General features: G+C 30.6%; 1 protein-coding gene across 6 annotated transcripts in view; it reads left to right on the forward strand.

Annotated features, from left to right (window-relative positions):
* LOC129920248 (semaphorin-1A) overlaps nucleotides 1-25,775 on the forward strand; it is an 88,099-nt gene that overhangs the window by 48,805 nt on the left and 13,519 nt on the right. For all 6 annotated transcript variants that reach the window (XM_056001517.1, XM_056001511.1, XM_056001515.1 and 3 more), the window contains exons 3-13: nucleotides 8,338-8,434; nucleotides 8,676-8,784; nucleotides 12,708-12,903; nucleotides 13,143-13,247; nucleotides 13,346-13,434; nucleotides 13,543-13,684; nucleotides 16,120-16,241; nucleotides 16,789-16,869; nucleotides 16,978-17,123; nucleotides 21,249-21,331; nucleotides 21,519-21,662. In XM_056001517.1, the coding sequence (XP_055857492.1) occupies nucleotides 8,338-8,434; nucleotides 8,676-8,784; nucleotides 12,708-12,903; nucleotides 13,143-13,247; nucleotides 13,346-13,434; nucleotides 13,543-13,684; nucleotides 16,120-16,241; nucleotides 16,789-16,869; nucleotides 16,978-17,123; nucleotides 21,249-21,331; nucleotides 21,519-21,662 (1,314 nt within the window). The remainder of the gene's footprint in view (nucleotides 1-8,337; nucleotides 8,435-8,675; nucleotides 8,785-12,707; nucleotides 12,904-13,142; nucleotides 13,248-13,345; nucleotides 13,435-13,542; nucleotides 13,685-16,119; nucleotides 16,242-16,788; nucleotides 16,870-16,977; nucleotides 17,124-21,248; nucleotides 21,332-21,518; nucleotides 21,663-25,775) is intronic.

The raw sequence follows: 25,775 nt of genomic DNA on the forward strand, positions 1-25,775 counted from the left end.
ATTCTTACAATTTCCAATAAATTCAGTACTATGTACTAAGTTAGTAACTTGTTAGTAGACCACGTTTTTTCAAAGTTTCTTGGCACCTCTTTGGTAAACTTTCAACAAACGTCTGGTATCTATTTTGTGGAGTACGTTACCACGCTTCTTTGAATTTGGCCAAAGATCGTTTGAATTTTTGAATTTTGATTCACCGAGCTTGACATCAATTTATAAATTTTCTATGGGGTCAAGATCGTGAATTTAAGATGGCTAGGTGCAAACAGCGATTTTTTCGTCCGAAAACCTATCTTGTACTATTTTTGATGCATGTTTGGGCCATTGTCATGTATGAATATCTAATTAACTGGCGAGAAATATGGTTCTGTGGTATTCTAATGTAATTTTAAGACAAAAGAATTTATCAATTCTGCCATCCACTTAACCAATGGGTCCTCAACATTCCAGGAAAATGCGCCCCAGACCATCAGATCCTATCCTCCTAGTTTCATCGTCTTGAGATAATACTTTGGGTACTTTGGCACTTTGAATATCAAATAACTTTACAACTAGCAGTGTATTTGTACTTATTTCCCACATTTTGCGCAAATCAATTTGCACCTCAAATTATTTTGTGGGTAACGTTTTTCTTTTCAGTTTTTCAGCCACGGTATATTGCAAGTAAAAATCATCTTTTACGTTTAGATCCACCAAAAACAAATTTAGAATTTTTAGACAGTTTTAATTTTTTTTTTGAAAGTATTTATTAAAAAAAATTGAGTTACATATGTCATTGCCCAACTCTTACAGCTCTCGAACTTAAACACACATAAATGGCCAATAGTTATAGTTTTATCATAGTTTATAACCACATACTAAAATCGATCGATCGAAAAAAGTTTAGACCTCTATAAAGCAATATGAAATTAGGATGATTTTAAATTCAATCTGTGTCTAATATCCACCGCGAAAACTAATAACAATTTGTATTGGTAGACTTTGATGTACCATTTTATTGAAATCATATTGAGTAGATTTGTTAATTTAATTCAAATTTTAAATCATCAAACAGTGTTTTTAGAAATATTGAAATTAATTCAATTACAAAAAATAATCTGATATTTTATAATTAACTTGGTTGTAATATTTTGTTTAAATAGAAAAAAAAAAACATCATTCGAATCCTTAAATTCCTCTAAAAAGTTAGGGTTGTAAAACATTTTATAGAGAATTTACTCGATAACAAAATATTCATAACCTTGTTTTTAATTATGTTAGTATAAAACCCTCATTTTATCAGTTTTGTGTACATGCCTTACATAAATACCGCTAGCATCTGTTAGGCTTTATAGCAGCAAAATTGGTAGTTCAGTGGAATCTTAATTGATAAAATCAAAAACTAAATCTCTTCTATAATACCAGAAATGTTTATTCAATGTCAAAACCAAAAAAAAAAAAAAAAAAAAAACAAATACAAAACTTAATTTCTTTAAAGCTTAATTACCAAGAGATTTTAAAGTCCTGCTGAAAAACTCAATTCACTATTTATAGAAGCTTGTTGAAAAAGTCTTTTCGAAGATCCAATTTCCCTTAACTTCTATAAGTTCATTAAGGTCCAATTTATTCACACTCCATTAAATTTAAAGTCGCCATTAAAAAAGGGAAATTTTAAAATTTGTATGCGATTTGACAGTTTTATAATTTTTAATGGAGCCTTTAAAAATAATGGAGAGTGAATAAATTGGGCCTAAGTGAGCTTATCCAAAAAAACAAGCTTTCTTCGATTAAGTTTTACAGTATTTAAACAATTTATTAGAATTTGTTCAACAAGTTCAAACCCTTATAAGAAATTTGATTCTGATACAAGCTCTATAAAAGCTATTACCTGCGAGATTTCAATTTACCGAAGCTGTTGTGTTAATGTGGAATGGCTACCTTTTGTACAGTTTTTTAAACGTTTTTATGTAATGTCAAAATGCTGAACCGAAATAGATGCACTAGAAAAAAAGTAATATCATTAGCGGAAACAGTTTATAGCGAAGCACTATCGAAGTAACAGCGAAATAATAGCAAATCAATAACGATGAAATAACTCTAATTTTTCAACTCTTCAACTTCCAACGATTTTTTATTTGAAAAGCAGAAAACTATCTAGGTTATCAGACCTAAAGTCCGTAAAGTTCCACAAGGAAAATTATTATGACTTTGAACTAGTCTATTTTCTGAATTACTTTACCGATTTCAATTAAATATAAATGTAGCCTCAAAGAATATTCTTACCCCCTGATTATCGAGTTAAATAGAAAAAAACTAACCCACTACATAGCCTTTCCTAAGCAATCCACTCATCCATTATACTCTTCCCCGTGTTTACTGTCTTCTCCATATTATAAAAATTAAATAAATTTATTATGAATTCATGATAATTTAGTGAAGAGTACCCACGAAATTAAGCTCGAAAAAAAAACCTTCTTTTTTTTTTGACAACCAAGGTTCTGGTCCTGAACCAACAAAATAAAAGAACTAAAGTAAAATCCTAACCTTTGTATTGTGTGCTCGGAGAAGGTTGGTACCTGCCTGATGAAGTAAAAATGTTGTTTCTATATAAAAAAAAAAAAAAAAATACAACAATAAGGAATTTAACAATTAAGTTTACATGAAACATAAAACTGCGAACAAAAAACCTCGTTCTACAAAAACCAACCAAAAATAAAAAGAAAAACATGAAAAAAAAAACACAAAAAAGTCGCAATTGTATTCCACTCCGTTTCAAAAGAAGAGTAGTAGCAAAAGAAAAAGAAGAAGAAGAGTAAAAACGATGGAAAAACCAAAAAAGCGAATAATAGAGTTTTTGCTTTTGTTCGAATGTGCTTTGCACACATCCAAACCCAACGAGCCCTTCACACAGATACAACAACAACAAAAAAAAACCCCATTCACAGATACCAAAACTAATACAAACAAACTTTCACACACATTGAAAGCATTTTCTTGCATGTTTTATATTTGTATTAAATTGCTATTCTGGCAAAATGAAAACAGAGAGATTTTTTCCAAAATAGCAATTTTTTTTTTTTTTGAAGCAAGAGATTTCACCATTTAAATCGAAAAGTTTTTCATCCCTCACTTCTCAAATCCTCCCTCTATCCCTCATTCATGGTATTCATATTCATATGAAAACCGAACAGAGTTAAAGAAGAAAAAAAAAAAAAAAACCCATGCAAACTATAGCCCACCACCATCATCAGCCAATGGAAATCCAGGGGTAGTAGAAATGTGCGGGCGGCAGGGGTGCACAAGCAGAAGCGAAATTTACTCCCAGAGGTAACTTTGGGAGCAGCACAAGAAGAATTTCACACAGCCCAGTTGGAAAACAGAAAACAAAATCAATAGCCTTCAGACACAAAGCTTAAAGCTAAATACATAGTATATCTATATACCCGAACTATACCTTTTTTGTACTCTCAAACTTTGTATACTTATATATGATATGCTTGCTTTGCTTTAAAGCATTACCTACATTTTACAGTTTACTTATTTAGTCCTTGGAGCTTGGGCATACAAATCAAAAAAGTACAAAAAAAAAACAAGACTCGATTAAGTACACTCATATGCCAATTCTTGGCAATAATAACCTTCAGAGGCAGATAAAAAAATAGAAGAAGAAAAAGAAAATGGTTATATATCAATATTTATGGCAAATAGGCTTAGTGGGTACCACCACCGCCACTAGGCAAATTTTTTTTTTTTTAATTGTACCCATTGGACTTGAAAAATCAAGCCAAGAAATTTGAAATAAATTGGGTCATACTCGTATATCATAGAAGAGGCTTTGTATTTGATGATGTGGAAAACTAAGGACATCAAACTTATTTGTTTGTAAAAATAAAAATAAAACAAAATTTTGAATGGAAATATACCAAAAAGTCCTTGAGTAGGTTATAGAGGCAATAGAATGTTGGAAAAAACTCTCTTCGTTAACTTTTGTTTTGGCAGATTGTAGATGTAGAACATAAAAGTTTCTGGAACTCAAACTTCAGCTTATAGATATTTTTGTGAAGATTTTTCAACAGAAATCACAAAAACCAAGAAGAAGAAGAGCATGTCAAAAGTTTTATTTCAAAATATTCAAATTGTTTGGGTTTTTTGTAGAATAATGTGGTTGGCAGGTCCTTGAGGGTCAATTACAATATTATTAAGATGAATATAAGTCAAGATATGCATTCATTAGAAAATTAAAAGTTGTATTCTAGTTAATGAAGGATTTAACTTAGATTTCTATGATTATGTAAAATGTTGGCTTGTATATTTTGTTTTCTATTTACATTCTGAAAGTTTTGGTTTTATATAGGGCAAGTTTAAAATTCGTAAAAAAATCGAACTCGAAATATCAATCAGAATTACATTACAATGATAGTGTGTTTTCGCCGGTGGGTTTTTTTTTCAAACTTGATAGTAAAAGCATTCTCGTGATAGAAGGGAACCAAACCAAAAAACTAACGATACTTGTCATACGGCCAAAATGGAAAAGCTCATTTTTTTCAAAAGCGGGTCTAACGATTTGGATTGAAAAGTATACATATAAACTTTCACAAAAGGTCTCGATTATTTTCTAAACATGACAAGTCCATTTTGAATGTTTTTTGTTAAACCCACAAAAAGGATGATTTTCTTTTTCATCCAAAAATGATTTTTTGAACATTGGGTTTACTAAAAGGTTTCTATACAAAAAATCTCCATGTAAATCGGTTAAAATTCGTTAGCGAAAAAGTTCAAAATCAAGAAATGATTTTAAAAAATTTATTTTTTTTTTAATCAATTTTTTTTTTAACAACGGTTCCATGTCTTCCAAAAGTTTTAATAAATAAGCTCATTCATATTTTTGTATTCGACTGAAATTCGAACAAAAAGTAAATATTGGGTATTCCATGATAGATTAAGTTGCGAAATAATGTTGAAAAATTCTTATTTTTTTATACTAACTGCTTTAAAATTTATAATGTACATATTTCAATCCATTGGTATTGCTGCTTAACTGAAAACTAGATACTCACGATAAGTTTACTTCAAGAATGACAACCAGTAAAATGAAGTGATTTTTTATGTAAAAATCTAAATCAGTCAAGTGTAGGAGGTTAATTTTATTGACATCATTGGATTTTGTGTTCAACTTATTTAAGAAAACTTTCTTGTTTCAGAGCAAGAAGCTACGTATATTTTATGTACTTTAGTCAAAAGATTTGAACAAAAATTTGAAATATGTAAATTCACAAAAGATTTTGCAAGCAAGTACCCCACCTCCAAATCTCTTCTTTTACTATCCAACCCGTGACAATAGAAAATAATCATAACTATTTCAAAAATAATAATATTGACACATTTTTCTTTGTCCAGTTTAATTAATCAATAGATTTTATAGTTGGTATTATGAAAATCTAACTAAATTAACCACAATTATGTGGGATTTGAAACTTAACTTAATCTAAAGCTTGAGTTTTGATATACATTTGTACGTAGTATTTTATTGATATTTAGAATTTTGGATTCTATGTCAAAAACATTAAATGTCCCGAATCTTTGTTAAACTTAAATTGCATCCAATTTAGGGCTTTGAAAGTCAAATAATGATGAAAAAGTGAAATTTCTGTTTAAAAATTGCTTCGTAAGCGAATCATAATAATCTAGGTCGGAATAGGTTTATACAATAGATTATCTCTAAACTTAAAACTAAAAAACGACGAAAATTATTTAAAATTATCAGTATTTTGAGATTCCCGACTCAAGATTTTATTTTCGAAATAACTCAAAAACCTAATCCAAGTTTTAAAAACGATTGCCACCAACGAACGGTTGTGTTCAGTATACTCGGATTAACTAGAATCAATGTGTCTTCGCTCTGCTACAGAATCAAATTACCACAGAGTTTTTTATCATTGTCATGAAAAAGGTCATCTTAGCGAAACAGTTCAACTCATGAAAATTCTTTAAAACTCATTTTATTGTTGAATGAAACAGTTTGTTTGTAGTAGTTAGTTTGTTTTTTTTTTTTCTATACATTAGAGCATTAACTATCCACATATCTTTAATTGCTGTTTTATTTCCACCACAAGACTTCCATTGAAAGAAATACTTGTCAGTTCTTGAAACTTATTTCGAACATATTAAGCAGGCACTCAGATTTATTTTCTATTCGCATTCAATTCAATTCTCAGTAAACCACCATAATTGTCAAAGAAGTTCGCAATTTTTTTGTTTTAAAATCAGAAATCTCTTTCCATAGAAATAGAAGAATTTTTGTATCTCTTATTTTTTCATTGTATCGAAATTTTACTAAGCTCTTTTTGTTAAACTTCGACGGAAATTCATCCACTCCTCTTATCTCACTCATCTTTGTTCTGTTATCCTGAATAACTTGCAGAATTATTTTAGTAGGAACAAATTATTCAATTAAATGGCATTCAAATTTTCTTGGAAATTTTCTTCTTCCTGATATCAAAAGATCTTAAGACATCCTTTCGTTAACTTTTTAGGAAAAAAAAATTGCAAATAAAATTTAACTCACAATAATCTGTACATTGTTTTCTCCGTGTACCTTCAAGCAAAAAGTTAGAACAAATAAACATTTGACTTTTGACACTCATATTTAAGAGATCTTTTATTTCGTTATAAAAATTGCCCTTTTTTAACTAAATAGACTAAAGTACCAACAATTATTCTTCTCTATTAAAAATGCTTTTTTACAATAAATATTATATATCCTTTTTAATGTTATTGTTCACCAGATTTTTTTTTCCAATATGCCAACTGTTATCTAAGTCTAAAACGATTTTCAAAAGTTCCCACCACTTGGGAGTTTAAATATAATAAAATACTCATATGTATAACTCCAAGTACTCTTTTTGCCAAGCTATTAAAATAACAATTAATTCACAAAAAGCAACAAAACCCACAAAAAGAAGAAGAGGGACATAAAAACCAAGAGAGAATTACGAGTTCAATAATAATTGATATCCACTTTGTGATGCTTTTGCATTGAATTTGAAAAATTATTGTTTTCAATTTTTAAGGACTATGGCAAAAATGGACAGTTCACACTATCCATTCTGTGTATATTGTGAACGTACACTCAATACTATATGACTAAATCAATGAGAGACGACGAGCATTCAAAAGACCAGAAGAGCACAAAAAAGGTTCCGGTGTTTGGTTTATCACCTGCTGTTAATGCCCAAAGCCAATCGGGCTGGATGGATACGCTCAAAATCAAATCGAGGAGGATTCGAAAATTTTCACTTGCTTGCTTGGTTGGATGGCTGACTGGGTGCTGGTTCTGGCTGTGGATTGTGCAATCTCTCACTCCTCATTCTACTATGTTGGTGTTTGACAGTGCGCGCATCCATTGTTGCCAATCCAAAAATCAATTTTACTCTTCTCTTCTCTCTTCCGTTACTAGGTTTTGTCTGTTTTGTTTTTCTGTGTTTTCGTTTTCTTTTTTGTTTTTTTTTGTTTTTTTTTTTTTTTTGCTTTTCCTTCTGTTTCCGCTTCCTGGAGTTCCGACTCTCTGTTTGATCAATTCTGGCCCCAATGATTCATAATGGTCGAATTCACACATGCAATTGCACAGGAATAATGTCACCATTTCATACCTAAAGATACTCTTCATAGATTGACTAGGTTTTGACAAAAAGAAATTACACAAAAAAAAAAAAGCTAAAGGCGGAAGCGAAAAAGCTCTTGCAAAGGAATACAACGAAAAAAAACATAAAATAGAGATAAGCTGAAATAAGGAAAACTATCTACCACACTATTTCATACCTTTATACTAACATCACACTCGAATCGAAATCCTTTGCATAGTTGCTATAGGAATTTATTTTAAAGTTTATTTTTTGCATTGGAAGAAATGACATTTCAATATTCTGCTATGTGGGTGGACAACCAACAGTGGTTCGTTTTGACAAAGACATTGATAGAATTTGAAGTTGAATGAAATTTATTTTCAAGGCTAAAATTTGTTGGAAAATATTCTTAAATTTCTTTGATTGATATTTTTGTGTTAATAGACTTGTTGAATAAGCAAATCCTTGAAATAATGAACTTGACAATTGGTCTTTTTTTAAATGACCCTTAAAGATATTAATTTCTTATTGATGTTTCAAGGCCTAGAAGGCAAATACAATTTCCAAAAATAATATGAACTAAAAACCTCCATTGTGGTTATAATTCTTTTCAAAATAACGACTCAGAAAAACAGATATCTTGGATATTCAACATTTTGATATTTTTCAAAAATTAAATTAATCAATTTAAAAATGTATGAAAAATAGCTCTAATTTAAATTTTTTGTTTTATTTCAAGGTCCAGAAGACGTGCTAAAGTTTCTCGGAAATGACACCATTTTGGATCACTTTAAACTTGTAACAAAAGATGGAAATAGTTTACTTGTGGGTGCGAGGTAAGAAAATAAAATATAAATAAAAATTTAGCCCTTATTTATTTATTCTCCATTATATTAAAAATAAATCTATCGAATCTCATAGAAAATTTAAAATTTTTCGTTTAATATAGCGACTTTTTAATTAAATGGAGTGTGAATAAATTGGGTTGTCTTGATCAGTTTTTCCGTATAGAAATCATTCAACTCTATTTCGAATTATTTTTTTTTTTAAATTAATTTTCTCTTTTTTTTTCTCTAGAAATGTTGTGTATAATTTGAGTATACACGACTTAACAGAACAACAAAGACTTTTGTGGTCTTCCCCAGAAAACGACGTAAAGATGTGCGTCATGAAAGGAAAAGATGAGGTAAATTGAATGTTGTTTTAATTATGCTTAAATTTTAATTTATCATTTTTTCCCCAAAAATTACTTGACACAAACAAACAAACGATGGCATTGTTACAATGTGCAGATGTCCAAAATAGCAATACATTTTTCCTGCTGTCCTTTTTAGATTATAAAAAAGGAGTCGTTCAGACTTCAGACTACGCTTCCTATCAGGCATGTTATACTCAAGAAATAAAAACTAGATGCTTACGGCCATATTATTCACTAGTTGAAAAAATACATCTGGATGTAAAGAAATTGAAATGTCAAAAGTAAATCCAAATCCATAATATTCACTATCACACAGAGAAAAAAATAGTCATTTTTAACTATTTTCATAGTTTAAATCGGGATAACTACTTTGGATTTGGATTTATTTTATCAATATCAAATATCATAGGAGTAATCCTTTATTGAATAACCTCTTTAAAAAATAGTATCTAGTTGCAGTTAGTTATCAAATATTCCAAATATTGTAAAAATTTTCAAACTGAAAAAAGAAATTCATACTTTGGTTTTAAATGTACGGAAGATATCAGTCATATAGAAGAAAGATATCAATACTATGAAGTCAAACCCGCACGAAAAGAAAAAAAGTTCTAATTAGTCTGCAAGAAAATATACTTGCATGGCCAACAATTTTACGCGAAAAATACTACAATGACCGAAAAGCAAACAAAAATTGCTTTGTCATTTAAAGAAGAACGTTGCAAAACACCTTTTGTGTTCGCTTCCAACGCTTTTCTTCTTGAGAAAACTAAACTTCTCATAAAGCAGTAACACATTATTCCCTTTACTAAAAATTATAAAATGACTTATTCTGTTCCTAAGCAGGGGGCCAATTCTGGTTCTGTGAAAACGTGAATCGAAAAAAAACGTTTTCATTTTCGTTTTCAAACATGAATAATTTAGTGGAAGAAATATATTCATTTGAATATTTTTTATGTTTGTTTTCATTTTTTCACAGAACGAGAATCAAATGAGTGAACTAGTGAAAAGCTATTCGTTTCACTTATTCACAGAACCAGAATTGGCCCCCAGGTATATGATTTCTTGAGACAAATCGTGTTTTAGTAATCGTAAAATAATAATTGAGACTATGGAGAAAAACATGAAAGAGCCGAACAAACAATAATCATACTTGAAGGAGCTAGTAAAAATGCTAAGTCTATTCATTTGCATGTTGATAAACTAAGAAAACCAGCAATTGGGTGAAGCTAATCACGTGGGCGAGGTAGCGCAGTGCGTAGTGTACTGGCTTCTGAACTCGCTTGGTCTAGGTTCAATACTCAAGTGTGACGGAAGAAGTTTTTCAAATCAAATGAAAAAATTACTAGACCAAGCACCACACACAAAATGGAATTAAAGGAGTCTGATGATCGGATTGGCATCCGTGAAACAGTACTGTAACTCTAGCCATAAAAACACTTGGTGGTAGCACCTTCAAGATGTTGTTGTTGTTCAAAGATTATAAATAATTGTAGAAGTCCTGCAAGATCTTGTCGAAAAATCCTAGCTTCGTATAGTACATACCCGATTATTCAGGGACGAACTATGTAACTTCATCCTACTTTCGGATATGCTCGAGACCTTATTTCGATTATAATTTCCTAAATCTCGGAATAAAGCCGAATCAAGAACTTTACATCACACCCACCCTGGTTGTGTAGACCCGAATCTTTTGAGCTGTCGCTATCTGAGTACTCAAAGGATCATACACCAGCAAATGTCTACCACGGAATCTTCAATACCATCGAAAACGATCTCAAAACCAAAGAGTGGAAATTCATTTACTGTGACGGTTCTAAAGCAACAAATCATACAAGCTTTGCGGAAACAACTGACAATGGTCAACTACTCAGGCATGGTCTCCTTCCCGAGTTCGCATCAGTTTTTTCCGCAGAAGCACTAGCGGTCTATGAAGCCTTAAAATATGCCATCAATAGGAGAGGAAATTGGGTAATATGTACCGATAGCCTTTCAGTTATCCAAGCTATCAAGAACCTAAATAATGCCACCCCAGCAATAATTATGATCAGAGATAGTCTTATTAAGTCCCAAACAAAACTCAAAATTATGTGGGTTCCAGCACACATAGGTATAAAGGGCAATGAGTATGCTGACAAAGCTGCTCTTTCCGCCAGCAAAACACCTACGCTTCTGTTTAACACATATAGTGAGAAAGATCTGTTAAGATTAGTAAAACTAGAAGTCAAAACAAACCAAATTAATAGCTGGATGACATATAACCACCACTACTCAAGAATAAACAATAATAAAATACCACCTATTTATCCAGTTCAAACAGCGAAACCCACAATTATCACTTTTGTACGTCTTCGCTTAGGCCACACTCTATCAACTCATCAGCATCTTCTAAAAAAAGAAAGACCTTCAACATGCCCCAGATGTACGGAAACATTAGATATCAACCACCTCCTAGCCCACATCAACCGCTCCCTACCCAACAATGACGACAATATTTACGAAATTCTCAAAAACATTAACGTTCAAAATTTAGATACTATTCAAAGAACAATAACAAGTCTTGATTTTAAATTATAAATTTTTTAATAATAGCGAGCCGAAAGCCCTTGCAGCCTGTGCTCTCTAAAATTAGTACTAACTTAGCAATTTAAGATTCCTATGTTAGTCTGTATAGATAAATAAATAAATACATCACAATTTCGTTTTCTAAGTCAAAAGAAGAAATGAATTTTACAAATTCAAACGCTTTTATTGTAGAATCAAATTTCAAAGCCGTGTCCCTTAGAAGCGTTAACACTATCCATTGGTGGTCAATGTATCGAGGAAATATGTCAGCTTTTAGAAAGAGCATTAAAAACCACCAAGAAAGCAGTTGCTATCAATACGATTTGATATGCCTGTATAGTTGAAATGATATATGTGAGCTCCGTTAAGCCAAATCTGAGACCTCAAAATTTTTGAACTTAAATGGCCTAGTCCGTTTATTTACAGTTTGTCCATGTTTTGTCCACACTTAAAAAATAAATCGTCTAAAACGCTCAAATTTTGAGATAGAAGTTTAATACCAATACCTAGGAATTGTTTGTCCATTTTAAGTTCTTGATATATTTTCAAACGTTTTAGACGGTTTTCATTTTCCAGACTTCCTATAAAAAGATTCGCTCTAAAATGTTTTTGATGGATGGAAAAACAAAAATATTCCATGGTTGAACATGGACGAATTAGACCATTCTGGTTCAAAAAAAATTGATGTCGTAGTTCTAATTTCACATTCACCGAGTTAGCAATGTGGTGTGGCTATTTACGAAATGAATCTCTCTTCTCGCTTCTCAATTATGTGGTGAAATTTGTCTAAAATCGTAAAAGCCAGTTTTATTTTTTGCGATACGATGGAGAGAAGCAAATTCATTTCATGACTTTACGCCGCACACATTTTATCAATGAAATGGCCGATTCGCTGTGAAACATTGATATCGGCTGGTAAGGTTATGTTGACTAGAAAATTAATGGTGCTGAACAAAAAGCCAAAAACAATACGAAATACTCAGCCGAGTACAATTTTATCATCTGCACAAGAGTGCCAAAAATCCATTTGAACTTTTTGAACAGAATTAAAACTAGATCACGAAAAATGTTGGAGATCGAAATTACCTAGAAATGCACACAAGCTTTCTCTCAAGGTATACTTGAGAAGTACTTTAATGCAGAGCTTCTGATTTGCAAACGCATTACGAGTAGCCTAGTAACTTCTCTCCACTGAATTAGCGTTCTATCGTTGTAAAACTTTTGCACTTCCTTAAACTGTTTCAAATGCTTTATTTTAAAATTTATTATTATTATTTCCTTATCAATATTTTTTTTTGTAAACTTAACTCTAAACCATTGTTGTTGTTTATTTTTAATCCGCATTATAGGAGGCTTGCCAAAACTATATACGAATATTGGTGGTGACATCGCCCGGAAGATTACTTGTTTGCGGTACAAATTCATTTCGACCCGAATGCACCTCGTATGTCATAAATGCAAACAATTACTCCCTGGAGGCGACGAAAAGTGGACAAGCAGTTTGTCCTTACGACCCAAAACACAATTCAACATCAGTTTTTGCTGGTATGTATAGTATTTTTTATAAATTACCTAACAAATAATATAAAAAAATATACCCTTAACTGATGATTATGATTAATTGTTAATATTGGTTTGTGTAAATTTCCTTTAAAAAAAAAAAAAAAACATCCAATTATATTCCATAATCCAATGTTTTTTTTCACAAAAGGATATATATTTTTCATGAAATAGTTAATTAAAATTCTTTATAATTTAAATTCCTATTTTTTTTTTAATTCTAGATAACGAATTGTATACGGGCACGGTGGCAGATTTCAGTGGCAGTGATCCTATTATCTACCGAGAGCCACTCCAGACTGAACAATATGATAGTTTAAGTTTAAATGGTAAGAGAGAGACAGGAGAGAGGAAGGATATAATATTAATTTTCTGTTTTGGTTGCAATTTTCATTTCATTAATTCAAATTTACTTTTGCAATTCTAGCACCAAACTTTGTCAGCTCATTTACACAGGGTGATTTTGTGTATTTTTTCTTCCGAGAAACAGCTGTAGAATATATTAACTGCGGGAAGGTAAATAATAAAAAAATACAAAAATTGAAATTAAATTTTTCCTAAGAAATGTGTTTCATGTATTTTTTTTTTTTTGTTTTTTTTTTCTGTCATCATCATCATCATCAGGCTGTATATTCAAGAGTAGCAAGAGTATGCAAATGGGATAAAGGAGGTCCTCATCGTTTTCGTAATCGATGGACATCTTTTCTCAAATCCAGACTGAATTGTTCAATTCCAGGGGATTATCCTTTTTATTTCAATGAAATTCGTAAGTGTAATCTTATTAAATATTTAAATATCAATTATTTTAAGATTAAGGTAGAATATGGAGTTTCTTTTTATATATATATTTTTTTTTTTAATTTTTGAAAAAAGGTAGATAGTAATAATTATTTATTAATTAAGGGTTCATAACCCTGTGATTCTAAAGAAATGAAGAAGGACACTTTTTGTGTACTTTAGAAAATCGTTAGATTTTATGTTACATTGTTGTTAGGTAAAATAAAGTTTTGAATAAGCTTATTGTCTCTAAAGACAGTTATTCTATTCAAAATTCTTTCAATTCCATAGAGAGAGCAGAAAATGTACATTAGAGTGACTCTTATAAAGGTTTTTTTTTTTTTTTGCTATCATTTTAGTACACTTTCTAAGCCTGCGGCGACACAAACAAGTTGCTAATATCGGTTTTCTTAAATTCATCACCAAATTTTTCATTTTTTAATGACTCATTCACTTCAGATGACGATTGTAATCAAATTTATAGCATAAGCAAAAGGTGGAATATGCATAATATCAGATTATTTTGCAATTTTCTTCCTATTCTTAGTGAAGCACTGGGGTAAAAAATAGCCCATTAAATATTTTTTTAGGTGTCGATGGCTTAATTGAAAGATAATAATGCTAACTAGACTGGATTAGTACAAAAAATAATCAAATTATCATACTTTTAATTTTTTTTAATCGAAAAAGGGACTGAAAATCACATTTTTTTTTTATATATGGCCATAATTTTGAAAAAAAAAAGATATAAAAAATGTAAATCCAGAAAGTGTTTTGTAGCATACATTATTGTTATATAAAAAGTTATTTTCTCAGTTGTCCGGCTTGGTGGTCATAGACAGTGCATGTTACTTACATGCAACATGAAAGTAACACATTAGTTTTGCTATTTATTATTTTGGAAAATACCTTTTTGCTATTCATATTTCTTAGTTGTAATGTTTTTGACACGATAATACTGAAAGAAATGTTTTAATATTGATTTTCATAGTTTGGATTCCAAAGGGTTATGTAGGTTTATCGGAGTATGTCACGTCTATGCGTAGTTGGCTACTCAAGTTTTAATCTAAGTATAGATCTGAGGAGATTTTCAAGACATGATATAATCGTGGTTGTGAGGTAATGCCAAGAATTTACTCAGTTCGCGAAGTCGGGAACAGCTTTATGCGTTTATTATGCAAATCCTTTCTAATTTTTGATAAAAAAAGGTTTTCTATCATATTCTAAATGATCACTTGAAATTTTTGAAACAAATTAGTCGACTCCTGACTCCGCTGTTAAAAGGTATTTGGCAGCAATGTTATGAGAGGTCACCTTAAATAGATAAACTATCCCCTAGTCAATGAAAAGTCTAGTTCATAGGTCCATAGAGAAGATTTGACTACGTGGTATTGTGTACATTTTTTTATTAAACTGGCTTTGGATCAACCCGGCAAGACCATTTTAAAATACATTAGTTCAATGATTTTTTTCTTAAAGAAAGACATTCATATTCTTTTTTTTGTTTATTTGGATGTAATATTTCAATTTTTAAAATCGCTTAAAAAAAAAATGTGCCCGAAAATTCAACCAACATTACCCAAGTTAATATCATCAATCCTCCCGACCTAGCTCGGGGTTGACTTTAATCTTGCATTAACAAACTTTGCACAAGTACCAAGTATTACAATACGTGGAAAGAAACGGTCTATACTATTTTCGTAAAGGCAAAAGTTCCTTGTTGTTTGAGGTTTGTATTTGTTTGTGGTTATCAATGTAAAGCGGATATATTTGGACCAATAGTTGGTCTCTTGTTGTACTACGTGGCTGTAGGAAAGCGTTTCCTTTCCCATTTATCCATTCTGAGGTTCTAAAGCTGGAAAGACAATTTACTTCAGATATTTGCATGTCTCCTAAATGTAGGCTATGTTTTTGAGTAAAGTCAAAACTTCTTTGATAGCTTAAATTCCCAATTGACTGATAAGAAATGCGAAATGTGTTCAATAATACCTACTTCACTAGTTGTTCAAACCCATTTTGAAGCAAATAATCACCATTAAAGAAGTGTTATGATCTAGATATTGCCAATCTACACTTTACAGCAATTCAAATCTTTCAGTTAATCATTGTTAACCATTCAGTTAATATAAATATAATATGGGTAGACACTAAACTTTTAAAACGCAAAGCTTATAATGTAAAGTAGATACATTGTTAATTATATATAACCATAAACATATAAAAACAAGTTTAAACTTTGAAATTACCAAGTACAACAATAGCAAATATTGACAAACGAATTTTCTGTTTATCTTTTGATTATGTTTTTTTTTTTTTTTTTAATTTAATTTTTATATCGCGTGCATAGTACATAGTAATTTCCTCTTTTTTAGTATTAAATTATTAATCATTAAACTAATGTTTTTGTTGTAATTCTTTTAATAGAGTCAGCAAGTAATCTTGTTGAAGGAAGTTATGGACATTCCAATTCAAAACTCATATATGGAGTTTTTAATACACCAATCAACTCAATACCAGGATCAGCTGTGTGTGCATTTAACTTGCAGGTAATTGAAATATTATTTTATTTCTCATTTCAACTTTGTTTTCATTGCTATGTGTGTTCTGCGAAATACAAATTAGAAGTTAGTTGAGTTATAGAAGGAATTAAATCGGAATTTTAACAATTCTTGGTATCGAAAATTCGTGCTGTCCGTAAATTAATTAATTCATACAAACTGTCGTAAATTTCTTTTGAAAATAATATTGCAGCTTATTTTTTTAAAAATTGATTGAGTGATAAATGTTTCCATTTTTTTTTTTTTTTGAAAGCATCAGAATTAATTTAATCTGAGCATCTTTTACGAATGACTTCAGAGAATTCAATTAATTAAATATTTTATAAAAAGGAAGTGTATTATCTCATTTCCTATTAAATTGTTTAACTTTCTGATTTTCATGAAGACATCCATTTTATTAAAGAAATAAATTCTAGGAAATATTGTGAATTTATTTTCGCAGTACTAAAATTAATTCAGAATTAATTGTACATTAATTTGTTGTTTTTTTTTTCTTTCTTTCGTTTTTGTACAAAAAAAAAAAAAACTCAATCAGGACATTGCTGATACATTTGAAGGAAACTTTAAGGAACAAAGTGGTATCAACTCAAATTGGCTTCCTGTTAACAGTGCGAAGGTATGGTTTTTCCAACAACAAAAAAAAATTAATAGTACAATTTATAACTTATTTAAATATTTTTTTTATGAGAACAAATGTATAATTTTGTTATTTGCTTTTTTTTAGGTCCCTGATCCTAGACCAGGCTCATGTCATAACGACTCACGTACCCTTCCGGACTTAACATTGAATTTCATAAAAACACATTCGCTAATGGACGAAAATGTTCCAGCGTTTTTCGGTCAACCGATTCTAGTCAGAACGAGTACAATGTAAGTGTAATAGAATTAGAAAATTGATTTCAATTTCAAAACAAATGGGGGATAAAATAAACATAAATAACAACTGCATCTTGGCGACGTTTTTCAAAATAGATGAACAATCACTTTTGATTGTGGCTCTCGCTCAAACAAAAGAGCTGATCAGCAAACATTATTTTCTATTCTATTGTTCTCTTTAGGAAATTAATTTTAATTTAAAATATTTATGATGCTCGCAGAAGTTTTTTTTTAAGAGATTTGTTAATAAATTTAAGATTATAAAATAACAAAAAGCTAATTTTGAACATAAAAACACGTTTATTTTAAGTTACCGACAAAAAAAAAAAAACAAATCAGAAAACTTCGAAAAAGCATTTAATTATAGACCGATAGTTGGCAGCAGATGTTTTGAGTGAAAGGTAACCGTTATGTTAAGAAGCCTCCGGACAATTTTTTTTTTATAAAAATTGGAAATTAACAAAACTTATGCCCACTTCCCTCAGCAACGTTACCATCTGTGTCCAAAATTAAAATGGCATATAATTGAATGATATGTTGGCTTCACTCGCTACCAGTCGATTTTTGATTTTGTTGTTATTTTATTCCGAAAAATCGGGGACAGGTTTTGTAAAAATCATGTAAAACTGCCAAACGATTCCTACTTCCTAAGTTACGGGAGGAGAGTAGAGGTATAATAAGCATATTTTGTTTTAGTTTTTTAAAATATTCCTGTCGACTTGTATCGGCGCGCCGTTTGCGAGAAAGTATACTAACAATGCAGTTTATTGAACAATATTGTAATCAACACAAAATTCTTGGCATTTTTATTGCACTTTTTCACGGAAACAGCACCGATACATTTCGGCAGACTGACGTAAATATTTATTATTGGTGACCAATTAGTAGTAAAATTGACATGAATAAAGAATGAGTTTTTTAAATGCAGCCTTCTATAGTCAACAAATTGAAGCTTCAATAAAAAAAAAACTAACTAGCTTATATTAGCAGCTCTTGTAATTGTTGCACACATGCAAACAATGATGTCGTTGTTAGAGCTAAAAAAGTAACACTAAAACAATGTTGGTTTTTTGTTGTCCCATTGTGCCTAGGTTTGCTAGTCCGTTAATCTGCACAGCGAACTGTTTTAACGACATCGCTTAAACTAGGTACTTAGGAGTGTAATAAAATTATAATTAAGTTTTACTCTTCTCCTTATATCGTTAATGGATAGTCAAATTTTCCTAATTTACCCATAGCCCAGGGAAATTAGTAATTTAAATCGCATTTTTCGCGGGACAAAATTTTTTTCATGAAATGTGTTCGGGTGGTTGTCCTTATCATAAAAGTCAATTTGTTGGGATAATTGGAGGTTGGGAACAGCCGCCATCTTGGAAAAGAGATTGGTATCGTTTTTATTGAATAGCTCCATTGTTATTCATTTTAACAAAAAATGACAAAGGTAAGACTTATTAACAATAAAATTATCTAAGAAATGATATACAAAACAATTCCATGAGTTGATTAAATAAAATTTTATAGTTGGTCAAAGTGCGGGTTTGTATCGCAAGGTTGGGACAAAATGACATTTTTTCATATATCTGACGAACTTTTGATTTGTTTGGATAATTCTTCATGAATGAATTGTAGTACTTATAATTACCTATAAAATGAGCCCACAATCGTTATTGTCACCATCGTATTGTAGAAGTAATCTAACTCCGAAACTCTCCATGTACTAGTCAAAAGTAAGAAAAAAGCTGTTTTTTTGCTAGTAGGCCGAGAAAATTTTGGGAGTAGAGGTACAACCAAAATATAAGTACGCAGTTTTGCAGCCATACGCGTGTTAATGTCGATTTCGAAGGTCTGACAACTCTAATTTTGTGCTTTATACGGTTTTTGAGGGGTTAAATAACGTCAGTTTTCCAGTTAATGTGAATGGGCTAAATTTATACTATTTGAAATTATAAATATACAAGCTGATGCTCTATTATTTTTCCTAAATCTGAACACCCCAATCTTGAGGATTTGACCAATAGAACTATATATAAGCCGTTTATACGATTATGTTTTAGAAGCTTTTTTTGTTTAGATTTTTGTTTGTTTATTTGAATTGAAAAGCCTGATATGGTTAGTTAAAAAAGCTTATATCGTGAGTTCTATTAACCCCATAGCCGAGATTGAGGTGTCCAGATTTAGGAAAAATAATAGAGCATCAGCTTGTATATTTATAATTTCAAATAGTATAAATTTAGCCCATTCACATTAACTGGAAAACTTACGTTATTTAACCCCCCAAAAACCGTATAAAGCACAAAATTAGAGTTGTCAGACCTTCGAAATCGACATTAACACGCGTATGGCTGCAAAACTGCGTACTTATATTTTGGTTGTACCTCTACTCCCAAAATTTTCTCGGCCTACTAGCAAAAAAACAGCTTTTTTCTTACTTTTGACTAGTACATGGAGAGTTTCGGAGTTAGATTACTTCTACAATACGATGGTGACAATAACGATTGTGGGCTCATTTTATAGGTAATTATAAGTACAACAATTCATTCATGAAGAATTATCCAAACAAATTAAAAGTTCGTCAAATATATGAAAAAATGTCATTTTGTCCCAACCTTGCGATACAAACCCGCACTTTGACCAACTATAAAATTTTATTTAATCAACTCACGGAATTGTTTTGTATATCATTTCTTAGATAATTTTATTGTTAATAAGTCTTACCTTTGTCATTTTTTGTTAAAATGAATAACAATGGAGCTATTCAATAAAAACGATACCAATCTCTTTTCCAAGATGGCGACTGTTCCCAACCTCCAATTATCCCAACAAATTGACTTTTGTGATAAGGACAACCACCCGAACACATTTCATGAAAAAAATTTTGTCCCGCGAAAAATGCGATTTCATGCCCATATTTTGACTAATTTCCCTGAGCTACCAAAGCAAATCGTGATTTTATCGAAACAAAATTTGTTTTTATTGGGCAATTATAGACTTTTCAAGGTGATTTTATTGCGGAGATTAAGGAAGCTCGTGATTTTATCGAAGCGATTCGTTATTTTACTGAATTCTTTTTTTCAGTGATCCATGATTTTACTTGAGAGATTCGTAATTTTAACAAGCTAATAGTGTTTTTTTATTAGAAAAATCCTTGATTTTAGTAGATCGATCCGTGACTTTAGTTGCGATAATTTGCCAAAGACACCCGTAATTTTACCGAAGTGACTCGGGCCTTAATTAAACAAGTCTGTATTGTACTCAGAAAACTCTTCATTTAACAAGCGAAACCAGTAACTTAAGCCAAGTGACTTATGGTAACCCTTTTACCCGAAATGACTCGTGATTTTACCAGGTGAAACCCTTGATTTCTACGGTTTGATCTATAATACCAAGGCATTTTGGGATTCGACCAAGAAAACCCGTGATTTTAACGAAGTGATTCGTGATTGTATCAGATAAATCCGTGATTTTGTAGGAGTGACCAGTGATTTCAATAGAGAGATCCAAAATACAATAAAATAAACGCAAATGGTCGATTTAAAACCAAAAGAAAATCGCCAAGGAAAACAAGTCGTAAACAATGTAATAAGCAACTTCCATAATTTACTGGACAGCTAAAACCATTAATCATTTTAAATGAAATATTCATTTAGAGCCATATTTTATGGAAAATCAAATAAGTGTTTAATAGTTAAAATATGCTTTCCCTTAATTAAGTGCATTTCAATGCATTGCTCCTTGTAGGTTTCTGTTTCTGAGTATTTCCACCAATACCGATATTTTTAACATTCACCTCTCAATCATAATATGATATATTATATTATGTATATTATTCATAATTTTGTCGTAAAACTCAGGATTGTTTAAAAAAAAATTATTTGCTGACTCTTCTCTACTTCGAAGTCATTTTTCTGCAGAGTATATATTATAGTATCCTGCATCCTATAACCGATCCTATATCAAACGAAACCGGAGTAGAGTCGCGCAGCATGGGTGGTGACATTAATTATTCAATTTACATTTTATCATGAATTCTTTTTTCAATTTTTTTAACTTTCATCAACTTCTTTTGACATTTTTATTTCTTTTTTTTTTCTTTGTATGTGTGTGTACCCCACATTATAGCTATCGTTTTACACAAATAGCTGTGGATGCTCAGATTAAAACTCCTGGAGGCAAAACATACGATGTGATATTTGTTGGAACGGGTAAGACGAATAATTTTGTTTCAAAAAAAAAAAAAAAATCTTGCTTTTGAGTTGTTAACGATTTGCATTTAAATTTAATTGCCCTCTCCCTCACTCACTCTTTTAGTCTTTGTCTGAATGAGTGTGAATTTCCTCAATTTTAATTTTTTTTTTTAACTTTCTTTTTTTATTTTGTGTCATTTTGTAGACCATGGAAAAATAATTAAGTCAGTTAATGCAGAGTCAGCTGATTCGAATAAAAAAGTGTCATCAGTGGTGATTGAGGAAATTGATGTGTTAACCAAGAGTGAACCGATTCGAAACTTGGAAATTGTTCGTACGATGCAATATGGTAAGTACATTAAAATTTTTTTTTTTTTTCTTTTCTTTTGTGTAATTTTTTAACAGTTTTAATTTTTGATATAATTAAAAAAGTTCCAAAAAAGCTTTTGGATATTTTTAATTGAATTAAGAAATTTAAAATAATTTTCAAGAAATGCATCTGAATTGCGAAGAACGAAACTGACGAATGGTTTATGATTAATTCGGAAAAACGATAATATAAGTAGTCTTTTAGTTCACTTTTATGAATTGAAACACGATTATGATTTGCAAGAATGAATTCATAAACATTTAAAGTCTTTTTTTTACATTCACAAACAGAGATCAGAGATATGAGTTTATAATGAGGATGCTAAAATTTATATTTTAGATTTTTGAAAAAAAAAAAAATCCTAGGTCCTTGCCGACAAAAAAAATGCATTTTAAAAAATTTCTTCCAAATCCATCGAGTGAGACATCAAAAGAAAGGTCTCTTTTAGCTCTATTAATACATCAAAACCAAAAGTTTCTGTGACGTCTGGTTAATTGCAACCAAATATGTTTTTTTCTTAAATTCGAAAGCAGATACATATATTCGGACCCGAGCCTGCGAATAATGTTTGGTTTGAAGATATGAGTTTATAGTGAGAATGCCTATGCATTTAGGAACAAAAATTACAAATCTATTTTTTTTAGATTTTGAAAAAAAAAAATTATAAAAAAAAAATTCCTTCAAATTCATCGAGTGAGACATCAAAAGAAAGGTCTCTTTAAACTCGATTCATGCATCAAAACCAAAATTTTTTGTGAGGTCTCATTGCTGAGTTATTTGCAACCAAATATGTTCTTCTTTGGACCCAAGGCTTAAAATAAGTTTTGGTTCAATGATATGAGTTTATATTGAGGATGCCTATGCATTTGGGTACAAAAATTAAAAATCTATTTTTTAGGTTTTGAAAAAAAAAAAAATCCGAGGCCTAAAAACTTGCATTTTAAAAAATTTCCTCCAAATCCATCGAGTGAGACATCAAAAGAAAGGTCTCTATAAGCTCTATTAATATGTGAAAACTAAATGTTTCTGTGAGATTTGGTTGGTTACTGAGTTATTTGCAACCAAATATTTGTTTTTTCTTGAATTCGGAAGCAGATATCTTCGGACCCAAACCTCCGAATAAGATTTGATTTAATGATATGAGGTCATAGTGAAGATGTTTATGCATTTAGTTACAAAAAACAAACATTTTTTTTTTAGATTTAAAAAAAAAAATCCAAGGTTAACCCCTTGCCGAAAAAAATGCATTTTAAAATTTTTTTTTCCAAATCCATTGAGTGAGACATCAAAAGAAAGGTCCTTTAAGCTCTATTAATACATCAAAACCGAAAGTTTCTTGGAGATCTATTTGCTGCGTTATTTACAACCAAATACATACATACCTATTTCATGTATTTTTAACTTTATTTATTTTGTTTATCAAGCAATCTTCAAAATGATCGAATATCGTTTTTCAAAAACGATTATCTTGAGACGTATTTCCATTTAAACGCTTACGACGAGTTTTGAACGGTTAAAATAGTTAAAATTTTTAGGCAAGTGCCTTTTTACTTTTCAAAAAAAAAATTTTTTTTTTAAATGTTTTTGATTCATTAAACCAAAAAAGTTACAAGTCCCTCCTGCTTAATTGCTAAAAATTAAACATTTTTAACCTAACAATGGGTGCTGCTCAATTCAATTTACTCAAAGTATGTATATTCTTGCATCAAAAAGTAATTTTCCGAAAGTTCGTCAATTAGAGCATTCTTGCGGAAAGGTACCGATGCTATAAGTCCTAGTACGTTACCCTGTTAATCTTGGCGTTTCACTTATAACCTGATAACTTCACCTGAGATGAAGTCTAACTTTCTCGGTTAAATATCTTCAAGTTTAAACGCACCAGTGCGCACTCTTTAGCCTCACCCTGGGGCCCAATTCCGCAAAAGTCAGTTCCTCTTCGTACATTGGGCCCCTTATAAGACGGATCAGTTCTTACAAAAAACGGATAAAGCAAGCTAAACACTGCCATAAGCTGGTTTAGAAATCGGAAAAAGATGATGTGCATTGGTATTGAGTTCTTAGGTTCTATCCATTATATGTCGCAGTCCTAAACTACACAAATGTCAAATGAAGTAAACCGTGCGCACCACATTCGAAAACATTAGTTCGTTTTCGCCACACAGAATCTCAATCTCCCCATATTTTAATTTTTACTTACTATCAACATGGAGAGACGCCCTAGTTTTCTTTAAGAGTCACAACCTCGAGCCGTTAACGTTATCTTTGTTTACCTAAAGACAGTCAAAACAAAATTTTCCTCGTATATATTATGCGAAACTAAGTATTTCTTTTGGAAAGCTTTCGACAGTTCTTCTATTTTTATTCTGGGTTCATATCGGCAGGAATAAGATTTTTTTGCAAATTTTTAACGTTAAGATTTCACATTTCGCATACCCACGTGTAACTTAACCCTCTACTGCATGAATTAATATTAGCGGATGGGTTGTTTTAAAACAGTTTTCATTAAAAAAATTGTTTAAATTAATTTGTTTAAAAAATTTGTTTCGTATGCATTAAGGGGTAAGAAATTTTACTAATATTACTTATTCAGATTATGTAAAGAATACAATTAAATCAAAAGATAAATTTTTATCATTTAAAAACAAAATAAAATAAAATAAATACATTGCATTACAAAAGGTTAAGAATTAATTCAAATTTGACTCATTTTAAGACATGGAACCGAGAAAAGCAATTTATTTCTGTCCGTTGTATATATTTTTTCTGGTTCACATTCTTTCCACTGTCGAAGTAAGTCTTGCTCCAACATTTTCAGCCACTCCCAGATCTTACAAAAACTAAAAAGTAATAAAATGACTGAAAAATATTACAGGTGAGCCCCTCTCCCCCTAACATTTTTGTGGTTACGCCGCCGCTGGAAATGGTGTTAACATGAGAAAAATGTCTCTAAAAGTAAACAAACAAAATTTTCCAACAAAAAATTTAACAAATTGTGTAGATTGATAACCCCTTAATGCATACGAAGCCAAATATGGCTTCCGTACTTTTTACCCTCCCAAGACCAGGCCAATAACTTTTTTTCAATAAAAATTGGTTCATAGCATACACAATTAGACAATCGATCAAAAATAAATTTTTAATTCCACTTTACTTTCCAAACAAACGCAGTAATTAACACTTAAAGTATGAATATATTCTTCACTTTCGATTTCAATGCACACGACTGATCAACTCACCTGTGATCATAAAATACACCTTTATTTTGTGTCGGACACACGTAAAAACTATATCTATGGGTTCTCAGAAACACAAAGAAGAGGATTATATTTAATCTTTACCATTTTTTTGTAACAGAGAAGAGAAACGTGCATACAAACAGACAAAACCATATTTGGCTTCGTATGCAGTAGAGGGTTAAAACTAACAAAATACTGATTCAAGGCGATTTAAACTGTATTGATTTATACGTATCTGCAATCAAAATACCGAATACTCATCGGTTTGAAGGAGATGCTGAACAAAAATTTTCATTTTTTTTGGCTATCAGTCTCAGAGTGCAAAAATTAGCCCTGTCCCGAATCGTCATAATTCTTTTATTGATAATGCAAAAAATCGAAATTTAACTACATACTTCAGAGTAATTAAATATCTTAATTCTAAGTAACTCCTTTTAAATTTTACATCGCTATGAATAGCTATTATCTTTGAAGTCCGAACATAATGTTCAGAACTGATGAGATTTTTTCTTCACAAGCACAACACGAATGTAAAATTTTTATCTTATCAAGTCTTAATTCCACTTTCTCCTTTGTTTAGAAAATAAAAAATCAGTGTAAATCGGTATCAATTTATTATATCATACATTTAATTTAACCCTTTGCAATGCATTAAATTAAATAATTTTTACCATTTTTCAGTAGACAGATTTTATAAAGTAATCGGAACCGTAACTGCTTAAAACTTAATATCAAGTAACTCTTTGTTAGAATCACCATTAAACTTAACCAAAACATACTACTTCCCTATAAAAATCATGTTAAATAGAAAATTTCACTTCCGACATAGCTCTGTTTAAGTTTCTTTGAATTCATT

Source organism: Episyrphus balteatus, chromosome 4 (genome assembly GCF_945859705.1).
Source record: "Episyrphus balteatus chromosome 4, idEpiBalt1.1, whole genome shotgun sequence".
Lineage (NCBI taxonomy): Eukaryota > Metazoa > Arthropoda > Insecta > Diptera > Syrphidae > Episyrphus > Episyrphus balteatus.